Source organism: Mustela putorius, unplaced genomic scaffold, assembly GCF_011764305.1.
Source record: "Mustela putorius furo isolate JIRA1106 unplaced genomic scaffold, ASM1176430v1.1 tig00000460_pilon_pilon_pilon, whole genome shotgun sequence".
In the NCBI taxonomy this organism is placed as follows: domain Eukaryota; kingdom Metazoa; phylum Chordata; class Mammalia; order Carnivora; family Mustelidae; genus Mustela; species Mustela putorius.
In genome coordinates, this window is record NW_025421389.1 from 6,189,944 (window position 1) to 6,215,471 (window position 25,528).

At 40.9% G+C, this 25,528-nt stretch overlaps 1 protein-coding gene across 1 annotated transcript in view; it reads right to left on the bottom strand.

The window, feature by feature from the left end:
- LOC101671969 (beta-galactosidase-1-like protein 3) overlaps positions 1-18,768 on the bottom strand; it is a 46,295-nt gene extending 27,527 nt beyond the window's left edge. Inside the window, exons 1-9 of the mRNA XM_013062132.2 lie at positions 18,622-18,768; positions 17,716-17,841; positions 17,357-17,572; positions 11,332-11,400; positions 10,710-10,805; positions 9,566-9,674; positions 6,193-6,285; positions 4,671-4,752; positions 3,425-3,489 (exon numbers count right to left, since the gene is read on the bottom strand). Coding sequence (XP_012917586.2) covers positions 3,425-3,489; positions 4,671-4,752; positions 6,193-6,285; positions 9,566-9,674; positions 10,710-10,805; positions 11,332-11,400; positions 17,357-17,572; positions 17,716-17,841; positions 18,622-18,644 — 879 coding nt within the window. The 5' untranslated portion in view covers positions 18,645-18,768. The remainder of the gene's footprint in view (positions 1-3,424; positions 3,490-4,670; positions 4,753-6,192; positions 6,286-9,565; positions 9,675-10,709; positions 10,806-11,331; positions 11,401-17,356; positions 17,573-17,715; positions 17,842-18,621) is intronic.
- Between the last annotated feature and the right edge of the window lie 6,760 nt (positions 18,769-25,528).

Below are 25,528 nucleotides of genomic sequence, written 5' to 3' on the forward strand. Positions count from 1 at the left end.
TCATGCAATCCACTAACCAAAAGAAAGCTGGAATAGGTATATTTATAGTAGACTTCAAAACAAGGAAGATCACATTACATAATGAGAAAGGGGTGAATTTTCCAAGAAAATATAACAATTCTAAATGTAAATATAACTAAAACAGAGCTTCAAAATACACAAGACAAAAATGGATAGATCTGAAAGGACAAATGAATAAATCCACAGTTATATATAAAGATATCAAAACTCTTCTCTTAATAATTGATACAGTAAGTAAATAGAAAACCAGTAAGAATAGAGATTACCTAAACAGTACCATCAATCAACTTAAGCTAATGGAAATATATAAACAAATGCAAAATACACATCTTCGCAAGTGTACATGGAACATTTACTAAACTGACGATGAGTCATAAAACAAACCTTAACAAATGTAAAAGCATAGAAATCATACAAAGTATATTCTTGGATTTTAACAGTATTAAACTAGAAATCAATAACAGAATAATACCTGGAAAATCTCCAAGGATTCAAAAATTAAGCAACATACTACTGACACATAAATAAGGATGAAGTCTCAAGGGAAATTTTAAAATGTTTTGAGCATTTTTGAAAATGAAAATACAACATATCAAACAGTGCATTCAGGGAAATTTGTAGCCATAAATGCTCATATTAGAAAAGAAAAAATTCTCAAGTAAGTAATCTCAGCTTCCACCAAACAAACAAAAAAACAATCTAGAAAAAGTAGATCTGATTCAGTCCAAAGGAAGCAAAATAGAAAAATGTCAAAGAGCAGAGAAGAAATCACTGAAATAGAAAACAGGAAGAAAATAAAGCAAATAAATAAATAAATAAATAAGGCCAAAAGCTAGTTCTCTGAAAAGATCAATAAAACTGATAAACTTTTAGTCACAATGACCGAGATAGAAAGAGAGGAGACAGGGTGCCTGGGTGGCTCAGCGGGTTGAGCCTCTGCCTTTGGCTCAGGTCATGATCTCAGGGTCCTGGGATAGAGCCCCGCATCGAGCTCTCTGCTCCTCAGGGAACATGCTTCCCTCTCACTCTCTCTCTGCCTGCCTCTCTGCCTACTTGTGATCTCTCTCTGTCAAATAAATAAAATCTTTAAAAAGAAAAAATAAAAGGAAAGGAGACACAAACATACCAATATCAGGAATGAAAGAAGAGCCACCACCACTGACAACTAAGATTAGAAGGATATCAACAAAATATTACAGACAACTCTGTGCCCATGAAGTCATAAACTTAGATGAAACAAAACAGAATAAATCCTTAAAAGACACAAATTACCAAATTTGCCCAAGAAGAAATAATCTAAATTATGCTACATCTATTAGAGAAATTAAATTTCTAGTTAAAAGTCTTTTTAAAAAGAAAACTTCAGGTCCAGATGGTTTCACTGGTGAATTTTACCAAATATTAAATAAGAAATGCTATGGATTCTATACAACCTCTTCCATAAAATAGAAAAGGAGGGAATATTTCCAAACTCCCTTTATGAGGCCAGCATTGCCCTGGTTCTAAAATAAAGACATCACAAGGAAAGAAAACCAAAGGCCAATGCCCCTATGGAGGTGGAAACAAAACTTCTCAGTAAGACATGCACAAATTGAATTCATTGGAATATAATACATCACAATCGAGGAGGTTTAGTCCCAGGAATACAAGACTGGATCAATTTTCAAGACCCATGTTTAGCCATATTAGTGTATGAAAGAAGAAGGACTTTGTTTATGACCTTAGACATAGGATACAAGAACGTGATCCTCTTGGCCATCAAAAGGAATGAAGTACTGATTTATGCTATAGTACAGAGGAACTTCAAAAACATCAAGCTGCATGAAAGAAACCAGATACAAAATACTAGATCATGTATGATTCCATTTATATAAAATGTCCAGAAAAAAAACAAATTTATAGAGATGGAAAGCAGATAAGCGTTTGCCTTAGGCTGGAGACGGGAGCAGGGGATTTAGCACAAATGAATGTGAGGAAACTCTTTAGATTGTGGTAGTGGTTGTAAAACTCTACATCTTGGATTGTATACTTACAATCAGTAGATATAATGGTGTATAAATTATATTTCAACAAAGTTGCTTTAAAAAAAGTGACAATCAGAGAAAGACAATTATAATATGGTTTCACTCAAATGTGGAATGTAGGAAACAGTGCAGAGAATCATGAGGGAAGGGAGGGAAAACTGAATGGGAAGAAAACAGAGAGGGAGCAAACCATGAGAGACTCTGGACTCAAGAAAACAAACTTCCTCAGGTTGCAAAAGGTCACATGGGTGGGGGAACGGGGTAACCAGGAGATGGGCATTAAGGAAGGCACGTGATGAGCACTGTGTGTTACATGCAACTAATGAATCATTGAACACTACATCAAAAACTAATGATGTACTGTATGTTGGCCAACTGAATTTACATAAAATAGTAATGATAATAATAATGTAAAAATTTTTCAATAGTGACAAGAGAAAAAGAACCAACAACAACAAAAAAGAGACTTATTACAGCCATTAAGAACTAGATAGCCATGGATCCAGCCCTGGCAGAGTCCCTTCCATTTATTAGGTCAGATGTGTAGAAATCAGTGAGAAGAGGAAATAAGATTAATTCTTCCTTAATTACAACTTGTGTAGAAGGGTGTAAGGTACTTGAGGAAGCACCTTGGGATGTTCTGGCCAAGTGAGCAGTTCGCCCCATACTTTGCAGTACTGAAGAAGGCCTTCCTGCCTAAGGGAGAAGAACAGTGCGGGCTGAGCCTGGCAACAGGTTTGGATATTAACCTAGGCACAAAGGAGACCCAGGAAAGTGTGTTAAGCAGAGGAAACCATAATCAATTTAGTCTTTAAGAGCTTAATCCAGCTGTTCTGTGAAGAAAAGATATAATCCCCAAAGGCATAGTCTATGATTTTTCCATCTTTGAAACTATCACAAGGGACAACCCACTGAGAGGAAATAGGAGCTACTCAATCCATGGCTGTTAGTGAATTCATGTACATCCGTTATTCACTCCCATAGTTTGCAGTCTGGCTAAAATAGGCTGACTCCAAGAAAACTAGGTATGAGTCCTCTCTCAGCAATGTATATAGCCCATTTCTGAACTCTGTCCTTGCAGGGGAAAAAGAACATCATCTCCCTTTGATTTACCCCACATAATTCCCTCACCTTCACTCTAGTCATCTCCATGAGTTGCTTCACTAACAATGGTGATAGAAGCAGAACTTGCTCTTCATTCCCCGTGACAAAAGGCATGAATTCCCCAAATTGCTTTGGAACCCAGCTGAGGCTCTGGGGGTTGCAGGGAAGCAGGGGTTTCCTTTCCAGGCCTGTTCTTATTGAATACCAGCTGCACTGGCTAAGGAGGTTTGGGCAGGCAAAGGAGGAAAGACTCTTCATCTCTAAGACATCCTTACCTGCAGCTGGGAAAGCTGCTCAAAAGCACTCTTCTCAAATTTGTCCATATTGATGGTGGCCAGAACTATAGAGAGAAGAGACAGGTGCTGCATGAAGTACGGTGCCAGTGCCAGCAGGGGGAGGTTGCAGGCCCACACCCTGCACACAGAAGGAAGATGTGCTAAGTTGGAAGGATAATGGGACTCTACTCATAGTCCATTTTGCAAAGTACAAAGTGTTGCCATCTATGTCCTCACATCACTGGACACTTGTAAGGACAATGCAAGATAAGAAGGGCAGTTAAAATTAATCACATTTTGGGGCGCCTGGGTGGCTCAGTGGGTTAAGCCGCTGCCTTCAGCTCAGGTCATGATCTCAGGGTCCTGGGATTGAGTCCCGCATCGGGCTCTCTGCTCAGCAGGGAGCCTGCTTCCCTGTCTCTCTCTCTGCCTGCCTCTCTGTCTACTTGTGATCTCTCTCTGTCAAATAAATAAATAAAATCTTTAAAAAAAAAAAATTAATCACATTTTGTGTAGAGAAGTAGAATAGGCCAAGATCATACAACCTGATTAGACCTAGGAACAGAATAGAAGTTTCCTGATCCAAATTCAGCATACTTCTCACCAAACCATCATAATGAGGGGGAAGAGCCACCAAAGAGAAAGGGAAAACAGCAATATATGGAAGTAACAGGTCTGAAATAAGGACTGCCTAACAGATATGCCCCTGGATTCAAATGACTGCTGATAATACCTTGGTCGTTTTCCTCACTATTGTTACCTTATGATTCTGGTCTGAACTGTTCTGTTACCTCACTCTCTAGGATGAACTCCACTCAGAGTCCACAGTGACCTCCAGCTATAAGATCCCAGGACTAGAACTTGGCCTATGCCAGCTTCCTGACACATGTGTTATCTTCTGATTCTCCATGTAGCTCTCCATTGGAAGAGTTTTCTCTTAGAAGACCTAGATTCTAAGCCATGCCCAGCACCAATCCAGATTCTTGGCCCATGGAAAGATTATGAAAAGGGTACTGAGGCCATAAGATCTTGATTACAGCTCTGTTTAAAGACAACATGAATGAGGGAAAGAGATACGGTTTTTGTGAGCTCTTCACTTGGACCTTGAGTCCTCTTCGGTATCAAGTTTCTGGAGTTCTCTTCAATGTACATAGGAAAAAGAGACATCCAAGATATACCTGGTTCAAGATTCAAGCTGGCTGGTGAAGAGCTTCAGTTCTTCCTTAAAATATGTCTAAATTTGTACCTCCTTTTATGTGGCCTTTTAGCAGATTTTCTGCTTCATCCGAGGTCATGAGCAGTTCCACAATCCCTCTTTTCAGCAGGGCCTGTGGAGAAAACTGGACAAAATGAACCTACTTCCCTTACTCCCATAAGAAGAAGGAAACATAAGGAAGTTAGGGAAAAAAATATAGCTTGGGCTCATTTGGGCAATGTGTGAGCTAGAGAGAAAGGTTTGAATTTTGAGTCTGACCATCTGCAATTCAGTAAATTATGGGAACCTTGGCCTCTGTCCCAGCCTATGTTGTTCCCAAGGATGACCACAAAGGTAGCTGAGTTACGGGCTCTGCCAGCCATGGACATAGCCTCAAGAGAACAAACACAAGGTTAACGTTTATGAGGAAGCACTTGAGGGAGGCTCTAAATCCAAGAGAGAGAGAGAGAGAAATGAAGCATTTTGTGCATGAAGGGAAGAGGCCAAGGCTTTGGGGACCACAGATAAACTTTATAAAACTTGCATCCTAACTGGATACTCAAAGGAAGCAAGGAAGTCTGTCATGGCTTCAGGGAATAGGGGGAATCTAATTTGCAAATTGTATTTACTAAGGGCTGAGGAGCAGACAGATGGCCAGAGGGCAGGAGGACCCTATCTGTGCATTTTACATGTTCACTGAGCCATGTCTAGGCCTGACATGGAAGTCAAGTAGTAAATCTGGAAATCAAGAAAACACAATGCTAACAGAATGAGATTGATTTGATGGGGGTCTAACATGATGCCCCTGAGAAAAGTTAGAAGGGGGAATCCTTCTAACTTGTCCAGCCTTAGAGGCCATAGCTGTATGGCAGGAGCCAGGATGTCCAGGGAGCCCGGCCCTGCCCTCTTTCCCCTTTTGTCACCTACTCACTCTTCCTTGCCCAGCTGGCAGCTCCTCCGCACTGCTTTCCAGGTCAGCCCACCCAAGGGTCTCTGTGTGGACACAACTAACATGCAACCCCACATTCTGCTCAGCAACCTAAGGAGGAGGTCCAGGTTACAATCGAAACTCATCAGCTTCTTCACTGTGGGAAATCAGGGACAGGAAGGGGTCTGACCCATCAGAAAGGCAACCAGCCAAGACTCCAGTCATTTCCCGGCCGGAGACATTCCCCCCATGGAGGAACAAAGACAATAGAAGAAAGAATGTTCACACTACAGGTCAGAAAGCTGCAGGATGAGAGCCATCGACATTAAATTCATGAAGCATTATTTGTTATGGATGTAAATTTACCAGCCCCCAGATTTAAGGAGAATTATGGGTCACAGAGATAAGAACAGAAAGGAATAATCTCTCCACATCATGTTTTATCTCCTAAGAAAGTTATCTGAGTACATCCTGACAACATTGCCGACTCACGGAGACTCTGAACTTGATTTCACATATTCTCATCATCCATAGCACCTACCACAGGGTCACCTATGCAGCAGGGCCTCAAAAATGCATGCCTATAAAGGTGACAGAGTGAGGAAGGAAGGATGCAAATATGAGAACAAACCAAGTGTCTCTTACCTTTCGAACATAAAGCATGTAATCTTTATCCTTGGCAAATGAACCACATTCATTCTCCACCTGCACTGCAATGATGGGACCTCCCTTATGGTACTGAGAGACAAGGAGATCAAGGGGGAATGTAAAGTGACTGGTGGAAAAAGCCTGCAGTCTCCGAGTTTCCTGCTAAGATCACACACCTCGTGGGTGAGCTTTGATCCAAGTAGTTACCTCGTGTTCCTTTGGTGCTCCCTCTCCACCCCCGGGTCCTGGAGTCAGTCACCTCCAGGCACTCATCTATGCACAGAGGCCTGACTTCCCTAGTCTTTGGAGATAAGCAACTCCCACAGTTTTCCCTCTATTTCTCCTACTAATTATCTGCTTAAATATGAATCTCAAACCTACAAACTCCTTTGCTCGCATGCCTACCCTTTCACTTTCCCCAACAAATCAAAGAAGGAACACCCTTCGTCCCCCTGCCTTAGGATAATGCCACCACTTGTGAGCGGAGTCCCCCTTCCTCCTACTGCCTGCTCTCTGCCCTGTTCCCTCTACCTTCAACCTTCAACCTTTCCTTTCAAACCAACTGACCTCCAGTATCATGGAAACTTATTTGGAACCCTCATAGCAGAGAGGGAGAGCTCATGCACCCCAGGACTGCTTCTCCACCCACAGTTCTCTTGCTCTTTCCGTTTTTTTAAATATATTTGACAGAGATCACAAGTAGGCAGAGAGGCAGGCAGAGAGAGTCTTGCTCTCTCCTTCTTAAGAGCCCTGTGTCTTCAAAGAGTTACCAGTAGTCTACGCTCACTTTTCTCTGCATTCATGCTTTGTTCTGTTTGGTTTGGTTTGTTGCTTTGCTTTCTCACTTTGACTCCGCCCCCCAAACCACCATGTTAATTCTTCCCATGCTATTGTGCCCCCTGTCATCAACAGTAACCTAGCTGAAATTATACTGAAATTATAAGTTTTTAATGTTTAACTTAATCTTTCAACGTCCTTCCACACTCAACTGCAGAAAGAAGTGTCTCCATACTGAAGGCAGGGGGAGCTCTTGACAGCCTGACCACTTCAGCCCCCACCCTTCATCCGCCCTATTGCCTACAGGGTAACCGCCAATTGCAGAGTGAGGTATTCCCTTTTGGACAATGGGACAGGAAAGAATGAGGGTGTGTGGTGGGATTTCCTCTACAGCCTCACCTTTTCCCACTTTCCTACCTCACTTTCTATGCCCCACACCAGCTGAACTTCTTCCAGGTCTTCAAACTCCTCATTCCATTCCTTGCTCTCTGGTCTTTACCCATGCTGGAGACTCCTGACCATTGCTAATGCCTGCCCATGCCTCAGGTCACTGTTTAAGTTACTTTTTCTGGAAAGTCATACCCTGAACCTCCCTTCCTCTCCTGTTTCTACCCTATGAGGGGTGCCCTGCACTTCTCCTACTGCAGCAATTTCTCCTCATATTGGAAGTGACCATTTGCTTCCATGGGGCAGGAACCATGTCTGTCCTTCTCATCACTGGAAGCTTAGTTCCTACACAGCACCTGGCACATCACAGCTGCTTAGAATTCCTTGCTGAGTGAACAAAAGTATTCCACATTGATGAATTAAGAAAAATTGTTTGTATTATTGAATCATATCTTCTCCCCAACCTGAAGGGTGAGATTCCTAAAAACTGCATCATAAATTCACAGCTGACCTTATAAAACAGTGTTAGAAGAATAAAAGTCCCGAGTAAAATAGGAAAGATACTCTAAAAATTATTTAAATATAATACTTAAAACAATGAAGACAACCAGATAGAAAACCTTAAGATACTAACAATTTAGTAATAATAAGTCCTATAAATTTCATTTGCACTTGAATCTGTAAATTCGCTTTGCTTGCTGCATCTGTACTGATGGTATGTGGGCATTTGTACTTGTGCCTAAACTTCCAGGCAAACATTCAAAATCTTTCTAGTTTTAAGGCTTAGAGATTTTTGCCCCTGCATCTTATACCACCTATATGGCAGAAATGCAGCCAGAAACATAGGGTTTTCAGCCCTTCTAGTGAAAGACATACCTCAACTCTGCCTAAGAGACTCAGAGTTTAATCCTAATGATGATGTCTTCTTCCCCACAGCACTGCTCATCTCTCCTAAAGCTGTATGGCAGAGACATTTTTCCCAATCTGTCTTTCCCTTTATTTTCATTCCTAATCTGCAATTTCTTTTCTCTAAAATTATTCTAAGAGTAATTCATAATTCACAATTGAGAATTAGTTACAAAGAGTTAGATCTGCATCATATTTCCCCCCCACCAAAAAAGAGTCTAAGATAATAAGCTATTGGTCTACTACCTAATAACTGGTTTTTATCCTTGCTCAAGTTTTATCAAGATATATGCTCTCAAAACAAAATTTATTTTTATTTAAATAACAACCATTGTCTTCTCTTGTTTGGAAGAGAGTTGTATTTTAAAAATCAAACATAATAACCAAATAATTGTTGCCTTGTAGACTGCAGGATATAATTTTTTTTTTTAATCCCAGACTGGTCTGCATGCTATGGTTTCCTTGCATAGATCTGGAGACTCCATGAAGAAAGGAAAATGCATGGTGTCTGTGCTCTGTGCATTTATGAAATGAAAACAAACTGAAATGTAAGCAAGAGTAAAATACTCATACAGGTACAAAAGGACATATGAACCAAGTTATGCATTACAGCATAAACTTGAAAAATCAAATTTCCATGATAAGTTACTAGTTAAATAAATTATGATATATTCAAATTGTGGGGTACTATGCAGATATTAAAAAGAAAGGGTTTCAAAAATATATTTTTAATAAAAAAAAGTCCAGTAGGAATTGTGTATTTTTTTATGCAAAGGTATGCATAAATGCACATATATAAGTATAAGTGTATATATAAATAATTTGCTTCTACATGTGTACAGAATCTCTGGAAAGACACAAAAAAATCTGGCAATTTTTATCTTCTGAAAAGACAATTGAATGGCTTTGGCTCAAGGTAAGAGGGAAGAATTATTTCACCAAAAACTCTTTTATACTCTTGAGTGTTATCACCAAGGGCCTGTATTAACTATTTAAAACAACAAAGATAATTTAAGAGTAAAAATAAGCAGTATAAAGATCAGTGAGCTTAATGAATATCAATTACATTCAGAACAATGACAACCACAAATGAACACCCTTTGTCAGTCCCTTGTATGATGTGTGACTTTCTAGAAACCTTGGAGTAAAGGGTGTACTTAAGACGAGGGTCTAGAATTGAAAATTGCAAGAATGTCGGCTTCAGTTCTCATAGAGACTGGGCATGGTCTATTCTGTGAACATGCCAGAAAAACAATTTTCCTAAAGCAAAGATAGGAAAGGAACAGAAAATTTGCTTTACCTGGAGAGGAACAACTCTGGAAATCAGGTGGTCAAAATACTTATCAACTGCTCCAACAAAGCCCTTGTAGGTTGTTCTCAATATCATATTGGGATCTTGCAGCAGCCAGCTGGGGGCAAAAGGAGATAAGCTCAGTGTCTGAGGTGGGAAGGTAGAGGAGAGGGTAAGTGGAGTGGGGCTTTGGCAGTTTTACAAGCTACTATCAAAACTTGTACTCCCACATCTTAACAAGAGGTAGTTTAACCTTTCATTGAATACTCTCCTCTATTCTTCGTCCATTCATTAAAAACATTTTTCTTGAGCACAGTGTATACACCTTAGGCAGAGGGTTGCATTTCCTCTAAGAGCTAAGACATCCAGCACAGAGCAGGAGCACATAAACCAGGAAGCACACCTCCAGATCATCTGTAAAGTACTGGACAGGGTTCCAGCTAACCATGAATTGCTACTTCTCTGAAGTACCCTCTTCCTTCAAGGTCATGCATTTTCTGCTCCTGAGCTGGGATGGGAGAAGGTGCTCATCTTGGAGGAAAACAATGCTTTTACCTGACAAAGGGAAGTAAAAGCTCACCTGGAGCAGAGCCATGGACTAAACGGCCAGTCCTGTCAGCTTGTGACAGTAACAGAAGAGCATTCTTGAATTCTCACCCTGAACCTTAGTTGTTTGCATTGACGGCAATCATCACAGATGAGAGAACAGGCAAAGAAAAATGAGAGGGAAGGCAGAGGATCCGAGGGCTCTTAGTACAGAGAATTTGGTCTTCCATTGATAAAATAAGAGAAAAATCAGACATTGTCAGAACTAGCCCATTCTTCACTGTCTAAAGCTTCCCTTCCCATTCTTCCCATCACAGGACAGAGCTGGGCATAGCTCCCTCCAGTGGGGAAAGAAGGCTATGATCATCCTGATGCTTTTCCCTCTGCACACTTAGTCACACACCCAGGGCACCAGGACGAAGTGTCATCTATAAAATGGGGATGACAAAGGCACATACACCTCACCATATTACTGCAACCGTTACCTGAGACGATGTATATAAAGCAACAGTAACAGTGCAAGACACAGAGGATGTGCTCATTCATTATTAGACTGAAGTTTTATGTTTAGTAAAGCCTCCAACTCTGGACTCATATCCCTGCTCACCTGGGCAAGCCCCCAAGGTCAATCTCACTGCAGATATAGGGTCCTGGACGCAGAATCACCCATAATCCAGTCTCCGCAGCCATCATCACAAAGGCCCTAGGGAGGTCAGTGTCAGCAACTCTCAAGACACAGAGAGGAGGGCGTGGTGGATAGCTCCACCACCAGCATCCCAAGGTGGTGGAGCTATCCAATCCCTCCCTCTCCCATCCTGCAGAGGCCCTGGGAGCTGGGTTCTTACCTGCTCCCAGCCCAGGACCTTCTGCATAACCCCACTGGGGACATGAGGATCAAAGGCATTAGACAGGGTATAGGGGAGTCCTAAGAGTGAACCAATGGCCTTGCTACCATAGAGGGGCAAACCCTGTCCCAGTCTAGGTGGCTGGACCACACTGAAAAGCAGGGCAGACACTGGGGATTTGGTACCTCTGGGCTGCAGTGAAGAGGTCTGGGCTCAGAGGAAGCAGACCCAGACCCCTTGGAGTAACAGGTTCATGGACAGCATGTGGGTCCTGAGAACATAGTGCCCAACTAAAATGGCCTCATGGTTCCTAATCAACCCCAAGGAGCCATCTCTCTGCCTCCTCACCCCAGGCCACGCCATAGAAGCAGCAACAGCACTTACTCCAGGTCCAGGTTTCCAGAGAAGTCAAATTTGCCTCTTTCTGGCTCATGGAGGTTCCATGGTACATAGCTGTAATAGGGAAGGGGGAAGTACAATAAACATCTTCTGATTTCTTTCCTCTAAATTTGTAGGTCATCCCCAAATCCATGCCAACACCTGGGATAGTTCTATTTTGGAATAAGTAAGAGTTTCAATGGCAATTAAATCTGTATTACATGAACAATGATAATTGTCAATAGTTCCTTTCTTTATTACCCAGACTTGGTCCAAGCTACCAATAATCCTATGATTCTACATTCCTTGAATTTATATATAAATTATCCCACTCATCACCCCATTCTATGTAATACCCATTAAACATATAATGAAAAGGATAAAACCCTCAAATGCCCAAGAAATGTTTGCTAAGAACTAATCAAAATAGGAATGGAGGAGGAATTCCTATGAGGATAAAGGAGATGTAGTAAAGAAAATTGCCAGCTTTAGATTTAGCAAGAAGGAAGCTGCCAGGTACCTCCCCCTTTAGGGCTGAAACTGTAGGGACAAAAGGATATGTGTAAAATTTTTATTAGGTGCTATTTTTAATAGGTGACTGTCCTTTTTGTGTGTGTCACCAACAAAGTTCTTGAGCGTTGTGCCTCTAACTTCATGTTTCTCATCAGCTCTGTAGTTCTTATTACACAATTTTGTACAATGTAAACTTTTAAAATCCATATGTTGCATTGTGGTAGAACTGACTGTATTTAATATCTTTTCTTGTGAGGAGGAATGAAGAGTTGGTTTGCTAGAGACTTAAATATGCATGATAAAGTTGATAGCTATGCACTAAGAGAACAAAAGGGGAAAATTTTGCTAAATGATGCTTATAAGTGACCTACTTTTTAAAGGATACTGCTGGAAAAAGTTGAAAACAAAAAGATGGAAAATTATATAGATGAGGCAGAATTATTCTAACAATCTTAAATAGCAGGCAAACTGAATTTTAAGGCAAAAAAAAAAAAAATCCCTCACAAATAGATGTTGAAAGGCATCAAATTATAAGAAAGGAAATGATCCATCAAGAAAATATGGTAATCATTACCACATGCTCTCTATAACCATAGTTTCAAGTAAAGGAGGAATTTACTAAACCAGAGAAGAAAGGGATAAATCCACAGTCATAGTGGGAAGATTTAAACTACTTCCTCGAGAAACAAGGAAAATAACAGCAAAAACTAGAACACAAATGAAAGGCTGGGGATCTAAGAACAACACCGAGAACTCAGTACCCAAAGGTGGAGCACATACATTCTTAAAAACACGTGCAGCAGTCATAAAATACAAGATAAATCTCAACAAATCTCAAAAACTTACATCACGTAGTCCATGATCCCAAGACAAAGGCAACTACATTAGAAAACTATGCTTTAAAAGCATAAAAAGTAAAATAAATAAATAAAACAGAAAGCATATTCCCAAATAGCTGAAATATTTGAAACCAAATGACATTCAAAGTATTACACAGCAAAATTTAGGGGATATGTAACCAAAGTAATAATTAGAGGTACACCCATATCCCTGAATAAATATATTAGAAAATGCAAAATCCTGGAAAGAAAATGAGCTAAATATTCAACTCAGAAGACAAAGAGTAAAGAAGCAAGTGGAGTGGGAAGTGGCGAAGGGGAGGTAGAGCAGAAGTAGGGGAATAGAAGAGGAAAGTACTAAATCAAATAAGGTAGAAGAAAGGAAATTATACATTACTCAGAAATTAGACAACAAAAAGATACAGAACATATTAATAAAGTCAAGCTAGCTCTGTGAAAAGAATAGAGAAGAAAAAAAAAAGTCCCAAATACACAATATGATGTACAACTACCAAGAAAGGAAAATTTTTAAAAGTCCTAGTGAATCCAAAAAGAAGAAAAAAAAGGAAAAAAGATCTACAGGATAAAAATAGTGTATACTCTAGCAGAAAAAGTAGTAGCCTTTCAATAAAGTTGAATCTTCCCTCACAACCACAAAAGATATTAGTCACAGAGGTTTTACAGGTGAAATTTAAGAAACATTCAGGATAAAGAGAATTCTTTTTCAAGATAGTTTGAGAGAAGAGAAAAAACATATAGTCACTTGAAGAGTTTATTACGACTCATATCAAAACTGAACAAGATACTAAGAGAAATACAATTTTAAATCAATTTCAATTATAATCATAAACATATATATCTGAAATAAAACACTAATAAATGAAGTCTAGCAGTGTGTGTGTGTGTATGTGTGTGTGTGTGCGCGCGCGCGCATTCACATGTGCATGTCTCATAATTAAACAGAATTTATCCAGAGCTGTGGATTGGTTGAATATCAGAAAAATTGTTCATATAATTTACTACTTTAATAGAGTGAAGAAAAACTATATAATTTTTCAATAGATGTATAGAAGCCTCTCAGTAAAACTCAACAGTTATTTATTATTAAGTTCTTTATATATTAAATGAGCCAATTATCAATTTACGGCTTCCCAGCTTCAAATGTAGCCTTTATATCAGCTCTGCAGGAGTGGATGGGGACAGCCCTAGAAGCATTTTGTCCTTTGTAGTGAGTACCGTGCTTAGCCTTGCCACAAGAGGGTAGTGGAGAGACATGCAGGAGGAAAGGGGCTTCACTTCGGATTCCAATGCAGGTTTTGCATTTCTGTGGTCCTGCTAGGTCTGGTCTGTGGTATAAGTGGGTGAGGACATCTGGTGGTTCTTTGTTTTTTTAAATAATGAAAGCATTGTAAGTATAATCCGTAACAACCAATGTAGTATTACCCCAGAAAGGCAAGGGAACTCAACTATTTTTTGAATTAACATAATTAATATAGTTACAGATGTTAAACATTACATTAAATGCCCCATAGAGTTTTGCTAACATTTTTCTGCTCCTTCCCCTTCTATATTGTAATTTTAAGCTGCTCAGAACTGTCTTTACTTTTTCCTGATGTTATTAATAAAATCCCCCAGCTTGACCACGAAGACAACATACCCTTCTGACTGCTGGTGACAAACATCTCATCAAGAAACAGAAAAATTAGTTCTGCTTCATAAAATGATAAAATGCCCTGCAGAGGGGACTTAAGTTTACAAGACTTCAAAAACGGGGTTGCAAAATGCTCTGAATGTCATCTTCAATCTCTAAGTGAAGTCCACAATTATGAAAGGCAGTTGAGCTGCTTAGCTCAGGTGCCTGACTGAATTTAAAGCACAGCTCTGCTAATCTACATAGACTTCAAGCAATTGCCTTCAACTCTCCCCACCTGAGTTTTCTCACCTACAAAAGACAGTGATCACACTACTCTCCACACACTATTGATATAGTGACAATGTGAATTAATATTTTCCAGGGATTAGAACATGCCTGGCTGAGTGTAAGTGCTAGAGACATGTTAACTGAATAACTAAACTGGTTGTCTTACCTTACAGTGTAGATGTATGTGGACTGGGATCTCCGTGTCCTGTCAATGGCAGCATTGTTATACTAAGGGTGGGCTCCTCTGCCTTTTCTCCAGCTCCAAAAACACATTCCCAGGAAGTTAACCTCACATCATTTCATGTGCACCTGTTACAGTGCTGCCTGCCATGGAATAGTTTCTTTAGGCTTACCCTATAACCCATTTTTATTGACTCCCAATTTTTTTAGTTTCAGGACTTTTTTAGAAATTGATTTGTTACGAAGGAATCTCCACTGTTCCTAATTCAAACGTGATTTTTGCTTCCAGCTGGTCATCTGTGCAGACAGGAGCCCATACCTATATGTGACCTTGGCAGCACCCTCACTCACAACTTCATGGTCATACACTGAGAAGATGGTGGATGAAATGAGCAGGCTAGTTAAGCCCTCTATGCTTCTTTTTTTTAAAAATTTTTATAAACATATATTTTTACCCCCAGGGGTACAGGTCTGTGAATCGCCAGGTTTACACACTTCACAGCACTCAACAAAGCACATACCCTCCCCAATGTCCATAACCCCACCCCCCTTCTCCCAAACCCCCTCCCCCCAGCAACCCTCAGTTTGTTTTGTGAGATTAAGAGTCATTTATGGTTTGTCTCCTTCCCAATCCCATCTTGTTTCATTGATTCTTCTCCTACCCACTTAAGCCCCCATGTTGCATCACCACTTCCTCATATCAGGGAGATCATATGATAGTTGTCTTTCTCTGCTTGACTTATTTTGCTAAGCATGATACGCTCTAGTTCCATTGTCGCAAATGGCAAGATTTCATTTCTTTTGATGGCTGCATAGTATTCCATTGTGTATATATACCAAATCTTCTTGATCCATTCATCTGTTGATGGACATCTAAGTTCTTTCCATAGTTTGGCTATTGTGGACATTGCTGCTATAAACATTCGGGTGCACGTGCCCCTTCGGATCACTATGTTTGTATCTTTAGAGTAAATACCCAATAGTGCAATTGCTGGGTCATAGGGCAGTTCTATTTTCAACATTTTGAGGGAAGCCCTCTATGCTTCTGTTACTTTCCCCCTGCATAGTGAGAATTACACTAGCCATCTCACAGGACAGCTAGTTGTAAAGATTAAGTGATTCTGTGAAGATGATTACAAAATGCCCAGCCATCAGTAGACCCTAAATACACATTACCTTTGTCAGTATACACCTAATCATGTTAAAGATCATGCTAAGTTTATCATGTTAAATGCATATTTAATCATGTTACATTTATATTTAAGTTCTTGTGATTTACTATAATAGGTTTGCATTTCTTTTTTTGCCATCATAATTGAATGCATATACGTCCATGCATTGGGATAGGCATTTTTCACATAAACAAGGCAAAGGTTTTATCTCATTTAATCAATACAAACTTATGAAGCAATTTTTATTTTGCCACATTTATAGATGAGGACACCAGGGCCCTGGGATGTGATGTTTGGAGGCAGAGCTGGGACCCAAGACAGGTCTGTCTGAGTCTGCAACCCTATGTTCTTAATCATTAAGCTACAGTATTCATTCCCTTAATGCCATTAAATTTAACTTCAGTGATACTGGTATTTCCTCTGATGTGTTCATTTTTTTGACACTACTATTCCTTTTCAAGCTCACCTCCATATACACAAATAATTGTTTTTAAAACACCATGTACTGGGGCGCCTGGGTGTCATAGTTAAGTGTCTGCCTTTGGCTCAGGTCATGATTCAGTGTCCTGGGATTAGATGGAGCCCCTTGTTAGGCTCCCTGCTCAGCAGGGAGTCTGCTTCTCCCTCTGCCCGCCCCCCCCCCCCGCTTGTGCGCGCTCGCGCGCTCTCTCTCTCTCTCTCTTAAATAAATAAAATCGTTTAAAAAACACACCTATATGGGCACCTGGGTGGCTCAGTGGGTTAAAGTCTCTGCCTTCAACTCAGGTCAGTATCTCAGGGTCCTGGATCAAGCCCCGCCGGAGACTGCTTTCCCTTCTCTCTCTCTGCCTGACTCTCTGCCTACTTGTGATCTCTCTGTCAAATAAATAAAATCTTAAACACACATACACACACACACACACACACACCTTATGGGGGTGCCTGGGGGCTCCATCATTAAGCATCTCTCTTTGGCTCAGGTCTGATCCCAGCGTCCTGAGATCTAGCCCCACATCCCGCTCCCTGCTGGGCAGGAAGCCTGCTTCTTCCTCTCCCACTCCCCCTGCTTCTGTTCCCTCTCTTGCTGTGTCTCTCTGTCAAATTAATAACATCTTTAAAACACATGGGTGCGGGTGCACGCACACACTCGCCTTATGTATTTAAACTGAGAGTTCCTAAGGGACCCAATGACCGGCTCATTAGAGAGATTACTACAGCAATCCCTTAGGGCTTCTGTCTTTCTCTCATTAACTCCTATCCAAGACTGTGACCACAGCCAACTGAGTGTGAGGTGTGACCCTTAAGTTTATCAGACACATGCTAGAAAAGATTAGGGATCCCAAATCCAGAGGTCCTGCACCTGGGTGCAGGGGTTAGGAGTCCCTGAAGGTAGCAAGTTCACAGAGGAGTAGAGAGCCAGCACTCACGTGGTAAGGGTGTTGAAGCCACAGGCCTTCAGCTTCAGCAAGCGGTCCCTCCAATACTCCCTGGGCACCCGGAAATAGTGGATGGAGCCCCCCAAAATCAGGAACTTGTGACCCCCCAGGGTGAAGTATGGCTTCCTTCCGACTCTGCTCACAGTCTCAAGTCCCACAGATCGGTCCTTCAGCGTGAGGGGGGTCAGGTGAGACCAATTAAACGTGCTGAGAGAGAGAGAGAGGACAGGCCGCCATAGCTTCAGTGGAAAAGAAGTTCTGGCGGCAGGACAAGCTCTAAGCATCCCGCTGCTATTATCTTCTCCAAGAAAGGAGAACCCTCCCCTTCCCCCACTCAGGCAAACACCTACCCGGCTGGGTGTAGCTGTGCATTTGCATATATAAGACCCTCTTTATCTTTCACTCGGGGAGCAAAACTTGCTAAGATAAGTGGCAGGAAAAAGATGCTCAGGATTCTTTTCCAGGAGAGACACCGGCTGAAAGGAGAAAGAAAAAGCAATGACCAGTGGGGGGAAGGCACTGGACTCGTCAAACTGTAAGGATTAAAATGCGACTTCAGCATTATAAGAGGCTCACATCTAGGTAGGTCCTCCAGGCTAGCCTAACGCGCTGAGAGACTGTGGCTTTTCCTGGATCCACGGAGGTCCCCTGTACCACAGTCCCCTGTGGCTGCCGCACAGCCCACCTCAGTTCCGACAGAAAACTGCGGACTCAGCCCTAGAAGCCCTCAGCCAGGAACGGAACAGGACAGGCGTGGGAGCTGGGGAAAGGGGGTCCTGGGGCAAGGTGGAGGAAGGGATAAGGGGTTCAATGAGAGGGGGAGCACACCATCCTCCAGGTTCAGAAAGGCTGCAGTGTCCGATCTCTGAAGCATTTTTGTCAGCGTCTACACGCTGATCTTCTTCTCTCGGGGATAATGGACAGACTCTCCGCAGAGCTCGGGTGTATCTAAGGTGTGGGCAAAAGAGCTGGAGGAGCGAAAGCTCGGAAGGCGAGTAGATAAGGAGCGGCTCCCGCAGATAGGAGGACCCAGGGGCAGTCCCAGTCCAAAGGGGCCCTTGCTCCACGTAATGGCCCCGGGGCCCAGCCAATAAACTCCTGTAGATGACCGGGTGGCTAAGAGAACTAGAGAACGGGGAGAGAGGTCTAGCAGGCCCTCTGCCGGGAAGTTACCCAGCAGCCGCGCTAAGCGCGAGGGTCGCGGGGAGCCTGGAACGGCGGGCTCGCTGCCGGCTGCGCTGTGGGGGCAAGGTCACCTGAAGCGCGGAGGGGGGCCCATCACGCGCCGCCCGCGCTGCTCCCGCCGCCTCTCCGCAGACCCAGACGCTGAACACCGGAGTGGGGGAACCTGCCAAATAGTGCCAAGGAGGTCTCGGGCTCTGCGGGGGCAGGAAAGACAGAGCACCGCACGGGACCCAGCGTGTCGGAACTGCCTGGGTGCGCAGATGACTTTCAGCTGGGGCGAGTAATGTGGGAGGGTCTTGAGCTATTGGCCATGACCTTGGTGTTCCTATACTGTTGTGTCACCAGCCAGCTGGGAGGGAAACGCTGCGATAAGTGGGAGTGAAAAAAGGCAACTTGGCCTAAGCGTGTTCCGCAGGTCGACAACTGTGCTGAGTGCCCCTCTGGCTGCAGACAGCGCGTTCAAACCAATGGACTGAGTGTTTTGAATGGGTAAATGGGTAAATGCCAAAATAAAGGTTTCACAGGGCGTAACAGAGGTGCAGATGAGGGACACAGGCTACCCTGGAGGAGTATAGTTTAACCAAACCGAGTCTGTAAATTAAGAGAATTACCAGAGCAAAGAAGGGAGTGCTGTTCCTATCAGTGAAACAGTTTGAAAGTATTCACCTAGGATACGCAAGAAGTACAGTTTGGAATTCTTTGGTTACAAAGTAGCAAGAGATGGGGCTGGAGAGATCAGATCAGGAGGAGGCAGGCCAGGGAGGGGTGTGAAGGCAATGAACTGCTTTAGTTCAGCCTCTTTCCAGAGATTTCAAGAAACTAAGTTAGTAATTTTCTGGAGATGAGGAGCCTGTAAGGTGTAGGCTAGATGGGAGACAGACAAGTCATCCCAATAGACCTGGTGATCCCAGGATAAGGGCTGGAATTGTTCTCATGGTGTTTAATATTAAGCAAGAGGACAGAGTTGATTTAAGAAAACTTGGGGAGGTAAAACTGGTAGCTTTTGATAAGTGATTGGATGAGGCAGGCGATACAGAGAGAGGAGTCTGGGACGACACTGTTTCAGCCTAAGTGACTGGGGTAGATGGTGGTGACATTTATTGAGATGAGAAACACAGAAAGTGACAGAAGTTTGAATAGACAGAACACTGATGAACCCATCTTGGAATGTGCTGGGTTTGAAGTCCCTGTAATGAAGAGAAGTCTCCTTGCTTTTTCTCTCCCATTTGAGTGAAGAAAGCCTGTGGCATCAGGTTGAAATTAGGACTATAGTTTTCAGAAAATATGATGAGTTTTCTTCTCTTGTCTCATTCATTACAGGTATATATATATATATATATATATATATATATATATATTCTGTAGATTATCCATCTCTTTTCTCATTCTTAGGTTGGAAGCAATGGACTTTTGGGTCTTTATACATGTTACACAGAAGCATATTTTTCTTCTTTGAATATACCGTTTTATAAATTTGGTTTTAACAGCTACAAACCTTTATTCTTCTTTGCCAAGATTTTAAAAACTATTCTAGGGCTGGTGCCTTTCCATATAAAATGTAGGATAAGCTTGTCTCTTTCTACAGAAAGCCATGCTAAAATTTGGATAGGAATTGCAATCGACCTACAGATCCAATTGTGGAGACTTGACATCTTTACAATGTTGACTCTTCAAATCCATGAACATGCTATGTGTTTTTATTTCTTTTGGTCTTCTTCCACTTTTTTAAACCAGAATTTTGTGATTTTTTTTCACACAGATCCTACGCATATTTATACCTCAGTGTTACAATTTCCTTTTTGTGATTTTGAATGTTATTATATTTTTAAGTTTGGTTTCAGTATGTTCAGTCTTAGCATCTGGAAATGCCATTAGGTTTCTTGTATTGATGTTGGATTCTGTGACCGTGGTAAACTCACTGATTAATTCTAGGCAGTTGTTTTAGGAATTAAAAATCCAATTCCTTGGGATCTTCTACAGAGGCAATCATGTCATCTACAAATACAGTTTTATTTCTTTCTGTTATCTAATTGTGCAGCTAGAATTTCTGGTGCTATGTTGAGTAAGAGTAGTAAGAGCTCAATCCTTACTTTGTTCCTAGACTTAGATTAAAAAAATGTTCAGTCTTTCACTATTAAGTATGATGTTATGTGTGGGGCTGTGTATATCTTGTTTATCAAGTTGAAGTAGTTTTCTCTATTCCTAATTTGCTGAGAGTTTTTATTATGAATGGTGTTGAATTTTGTCGAATACTTGGATCCTGTCTTCATTTTTTACAGCATTACTATCCTAATTTTCTTCCTGAAACATATTTTTGCCAGATACAGAATTTGCAGGTATGTAATATTATGTAATATAATAAGAAATATATATTTGGTCTTCATTCCCAGTTCCTGCTATACAGCTCCTAAAATATTTTGAATTTCCAGAGTGAAAGAGAGCAGAAGAGCATTTTTTGTTATTCATAACAAGCCTTTTTCAAGCTTGTCTGAATTTATATTAATGAGGTAACTTTTGGAAAGCCCCTCAGGATGAGGAGGAACTGGTTTCCAGGGGACTGAACCATGTGATTAGAGAGTTGAAACTTTCAGCATCTGCTCCTCCCTCCCCAACTCTGACCTCTGGGGACAGGAGAGGGGCCAAAGGTCAAGTTAATTACCAATGGCCAGTGATTTAATCAATTGTACCCATATAATGAAGCCTCCATGAAAACCCTAACTGAAGGGGTTCAGAGAGCTTCCACGTTGATAGACATATGGTGAGGTGCTGGGAGGGTGGTAAGTCCAGAGAAGATATGGAAGCTCCATGCTCCTTCCTCATATCTGGCTCTATGCATCTCTTCCACCTGGCTCCTTTGAATTGCATCCTTTATAATATTATAATCAATTGGTAAACCTAAGTGTTCCCAAAGTTCTGTGAGCAGTTCTAGCAAATATCAAACATGCAGAAGGAGTTATGAAAAATTGATTTGTAGCCAATCAGAAATACAAGTGACATCCTGCAACTGGCATCAAATGGGGTTAGTAGGAGACAGTCATGTGAGTTTGAGCCCTTGACCTGTGGGGTATCTTCCTTGCAGTGAGTAACCATTATTTCTTCAAAAATTATTTCATCCCAACTTTCTTTTTCCTTTTCTTATCAGACTCCAATAATATAAATGTTAGATGTGTTTTATTATTTGTTACTTTCCCACAAGGTCCTGAATTTCTGATGGTGATGATGGTGATGATGATGGTGATGATCTGGCCTATTTGCTCTCTGTTGTTCAGATTGGGAATTCTATAATTCTCAAGTTCTTGGATCTTTCCCTCTATCCCCCGCTGTGATTATGTCCCTGACTACCCTGGTGTCTTTAGACACCAAGGAGTGTCTCAGGATTGCAAAGACAGAGAGATTCCCCAGAGTGGCCCCTGCTATTGCTGGGAGCTCTTCCTATTGTGCCTGCCTTGGTGTCACTGACTGGGGAAAGGGAGTCCATATTCTAAATGACAACCTGGTATTTTTTTGAAGTATTAGTACTGAAACCTAAGCCTAAAAGAAATGTGTACACAATCTATCACACTTTCAGCTTAGAAGAACTGTCCTACACATAGAAATTAAAAAGTACTTACACTAAGATATAAACCAGGATAATAAAAATATTTAAAGCCATAACTGTTAGAACAGGTCATATCATCTGGAATACCTCAAAATTGAAATTCATGTATTTGGTTGTAAAAACAAAGGAGATTTTTAGCTTATTTGGATTGTATTCAGGAGGAAAAGTTAGATGGAAGGAAGAAAATGCTATAATGATCTTAAGAAATACAGGTTAAAATAATCTGTAATAGAAAATGTGCCAAATGCTTTTGTATTAGTGGAAAGATATTACAACACAATAAATATATTAATCTAGGACATAGTTCTCTCACTTGCTTCTAATACCTTCAAGGAAAAAAATTAAATATAATAAAATCTTTTTTGTGGGTAAAAATACATTGCTATGTGAAATATCAAAATCATAGCTAAGAAATTATATTATAGTACAGGAGATAGGTTTTATTGATTATGTTGATCAAATAACTTATAAGTTATTACTTAATTTGCTAAAAAACTTCAGGGTTCTTACCTGGTTTTCATATTTATATATTTTTTCCAATTTCTGAAACTTTCTTATAAATTAATCCAACACTCATTATTAATTATCCCTACTATAACAAAGTGTATGTATATTACTCAGCTTCTCACATTTACCATTCATTAAATTTAGGCATTTAAATAAAATGAAAATTAGAGCAGTTTCCATAATCCTAAAATCTAGAGAGAGAACTTGATCCAACCAAGGTGTAATATGTAACATTTAAAACACAGAACAGATTTACCCTCTTGCCTTAAACAGCTAGAAAACCAGACCATACAGAAATATTTAAAACAATGATTTCCAGACATGGACAGAAGGCAGCACAGGACTGTGATTCTTGAGATAAGAGTTGCCAACAAGATAAGCCCTATTATTGCATGAGCTTAGTGTTTGCATGCAGCTTCCAGGGTATAGCACAGTAAAGGAATCCAAATAAGAGATCCAAATGCAGGGGGACCAAGATAGCTAAATTGTATCAAGATAGCTACTTTGTAGAACAAAGTGCCCAAAAGAAATCTGCACAGGGAGCTCTGGAGTTCTGCAGAGAGGTTCCCATGAATCTTTGTCTGAGTTCTGAACTGGGCATGCATGTGAGAAAACTACCAAGGCCAGGGGGAAAAAAATGACTAAAAAGGATTAAGCAGAAAAAAATCCTCAGGGTTGCACAGGGTTGGGAATTGTTCACATCTCACCACCCAGAGTGGGAAGATGATATCTTAATGTGTGGAGAACCCAGTAGAGTCCTAATAATGATTTGGAATATATTCTCTTTCTAACAAAGCTTATAAATAATCCTTCATGATCAAATTAATTCCAAGTGACATAGTGACATCCCATTCTGAAATACATAAAGAATTACAGCAAACCCATCAAACAACATAAAATTTACAATGCCCAGCATATAATCAAAAATTACCAGCTAGGGGCACCTGGCTGGCTCAGTCAGCTGAGTGGCCAACTCTTGATTTCAGCTCAGCTCATGATCTCAGGGGCCTGGGATAGAGCCCTGCAACAGGCTCTGTGCTCAGTGGGGAGTGGGCTTGAGGATTCTCTCTATCCCTCTCTCTGCTCATGCTCTCTCTCTCTCAAATAAGTACATAAATCTTTTAAAAAATTACCAGGGAAAGTGTGGTGCATAACCAGGAGAAAAATTAATCAGTAGAAACATATTCACAAGTGAAGGAACTAGCAGAAAAGGATGTTAAGATAGTTATTATAGTTACACTCAGAAAACAAAATTGAGAGTGTTTGTGACAAATGTCCATTTAATAATGCTATAATTTCACCAAATTTCCTTAAAGAAGAGAGAATCCATGAAAGAGAAAATATAACATCTGTGAGTCCCTTAGTTCTGTGTAAGACCTCTCAGCATGTGAACCCCCAAAGGTAGTCACAGTGCAAGACATTTTCAACACCAGCCCCCTTGTCCCTCACATCTGCCCTTTCTCACTTGCAGTCATATTGAAACTCAATTACTACACATTTGACTATGACCATCACCTCCTGATTGGGTTAGTCTAGTTCACACCTTACCCACCCCCATTCATAGCCATTCTTCAAACTCTCCTTTAAAGGCATTACCCTCAGCATTTCTCCTGATTAAAAATATCTTGTGTATTTTGCTGATCAAGTAAAATTCAAACTTCTTTACCTGGTGTGTATGACCCTCTAAATTCAAGCTCAATATACCTTTCCAATTTTATTGGACTTTCCTACCCGTTCTCTCCCCAGATCACCATAAGCTGAAAAAGAAGCCGCCTCCTCAAATGCACATTGCAGCTGTCCTCCCACGTCTTCCCACCCCTGTTCCAGCTGGGATCCACTTTGCCCATTCACTTCAGACATTCTGTGTATTCAGAGACTTATGTCTATGAATTCTGTGTCCCCCTCTTGAATCCATTCTTTTCAAATCCTTCTGGTTTGAAAGGCTTTCTCCCTCTAACGTGGATGAATCATGAACTAACATTGTAGCTGAATGTCTTATAATTTCCCTATTAAATTGTAAGCCTTTGAAGGCAGAAAACATGTTCGAAATCTGCCTTTTATCCTTTCCCCTTCTAGAATCTGAGCTCCTTAAATGAAGAATTCACTCAAAATAAAACTTAGGGCAGTAAACAGCGAATTTGGATATCCAAGTGCTCCTGTCTGGTAACACTAAAAAGATGCTCATTTTTGTGAATGAAATTGTTTAGAAAGAGGTTTCTCATTGTCTTTCCCAAGAACCTGCTGAATGCGTAAGTCAATCTAAATGCCAAAAGAAAAGAGCAATTGCAAATATTGGATGAATGAATAAAGAGAATTTCCATTGTTTAAATGGTAGAGCAAAGGCTGTAGTTTCCCCTTATCCTCTTGGAAATAACCCCAAATCGACAAGGGAATGAAAGAAAAATGCAAATATGCATATTCTTTGAAAATAAAAGATATCAAACAAGACAACAGGCCCAAAATGGAGTCACGTAAGTGAAGCCCATGTCACTAAACTGAGAATTATATTTTCAGCTCTCCCAGAAATGGAATCTTTTTTTTTTTTTAATTTTATTTATTTGGCAGATAGAGATCACAAGTAGACAGAGAGGCAGGCAGAGAGAGAGGGGGAAGCAGGCTCCCCGAGGAGCAGAGAGCCAGATAAGGAGCTCATCCTAGTACCCTGAGATCATGACCTGAGCCAAAGGCAGAGGCTTTAACCCACTGAGCCAGCCAGGTGCCCCCAGAAGTGGAATCTTAAACCAGTCAATTACCTGATCAGCCCTAGTGAGATAAGCTGCATAATACACCCCTGCCATCCTCTAAAGGAAAGTAACTTTGCATAAAGCAACCCACTCTTATGCTAGTATAATTTTCTTAAACCCCCTCATTTC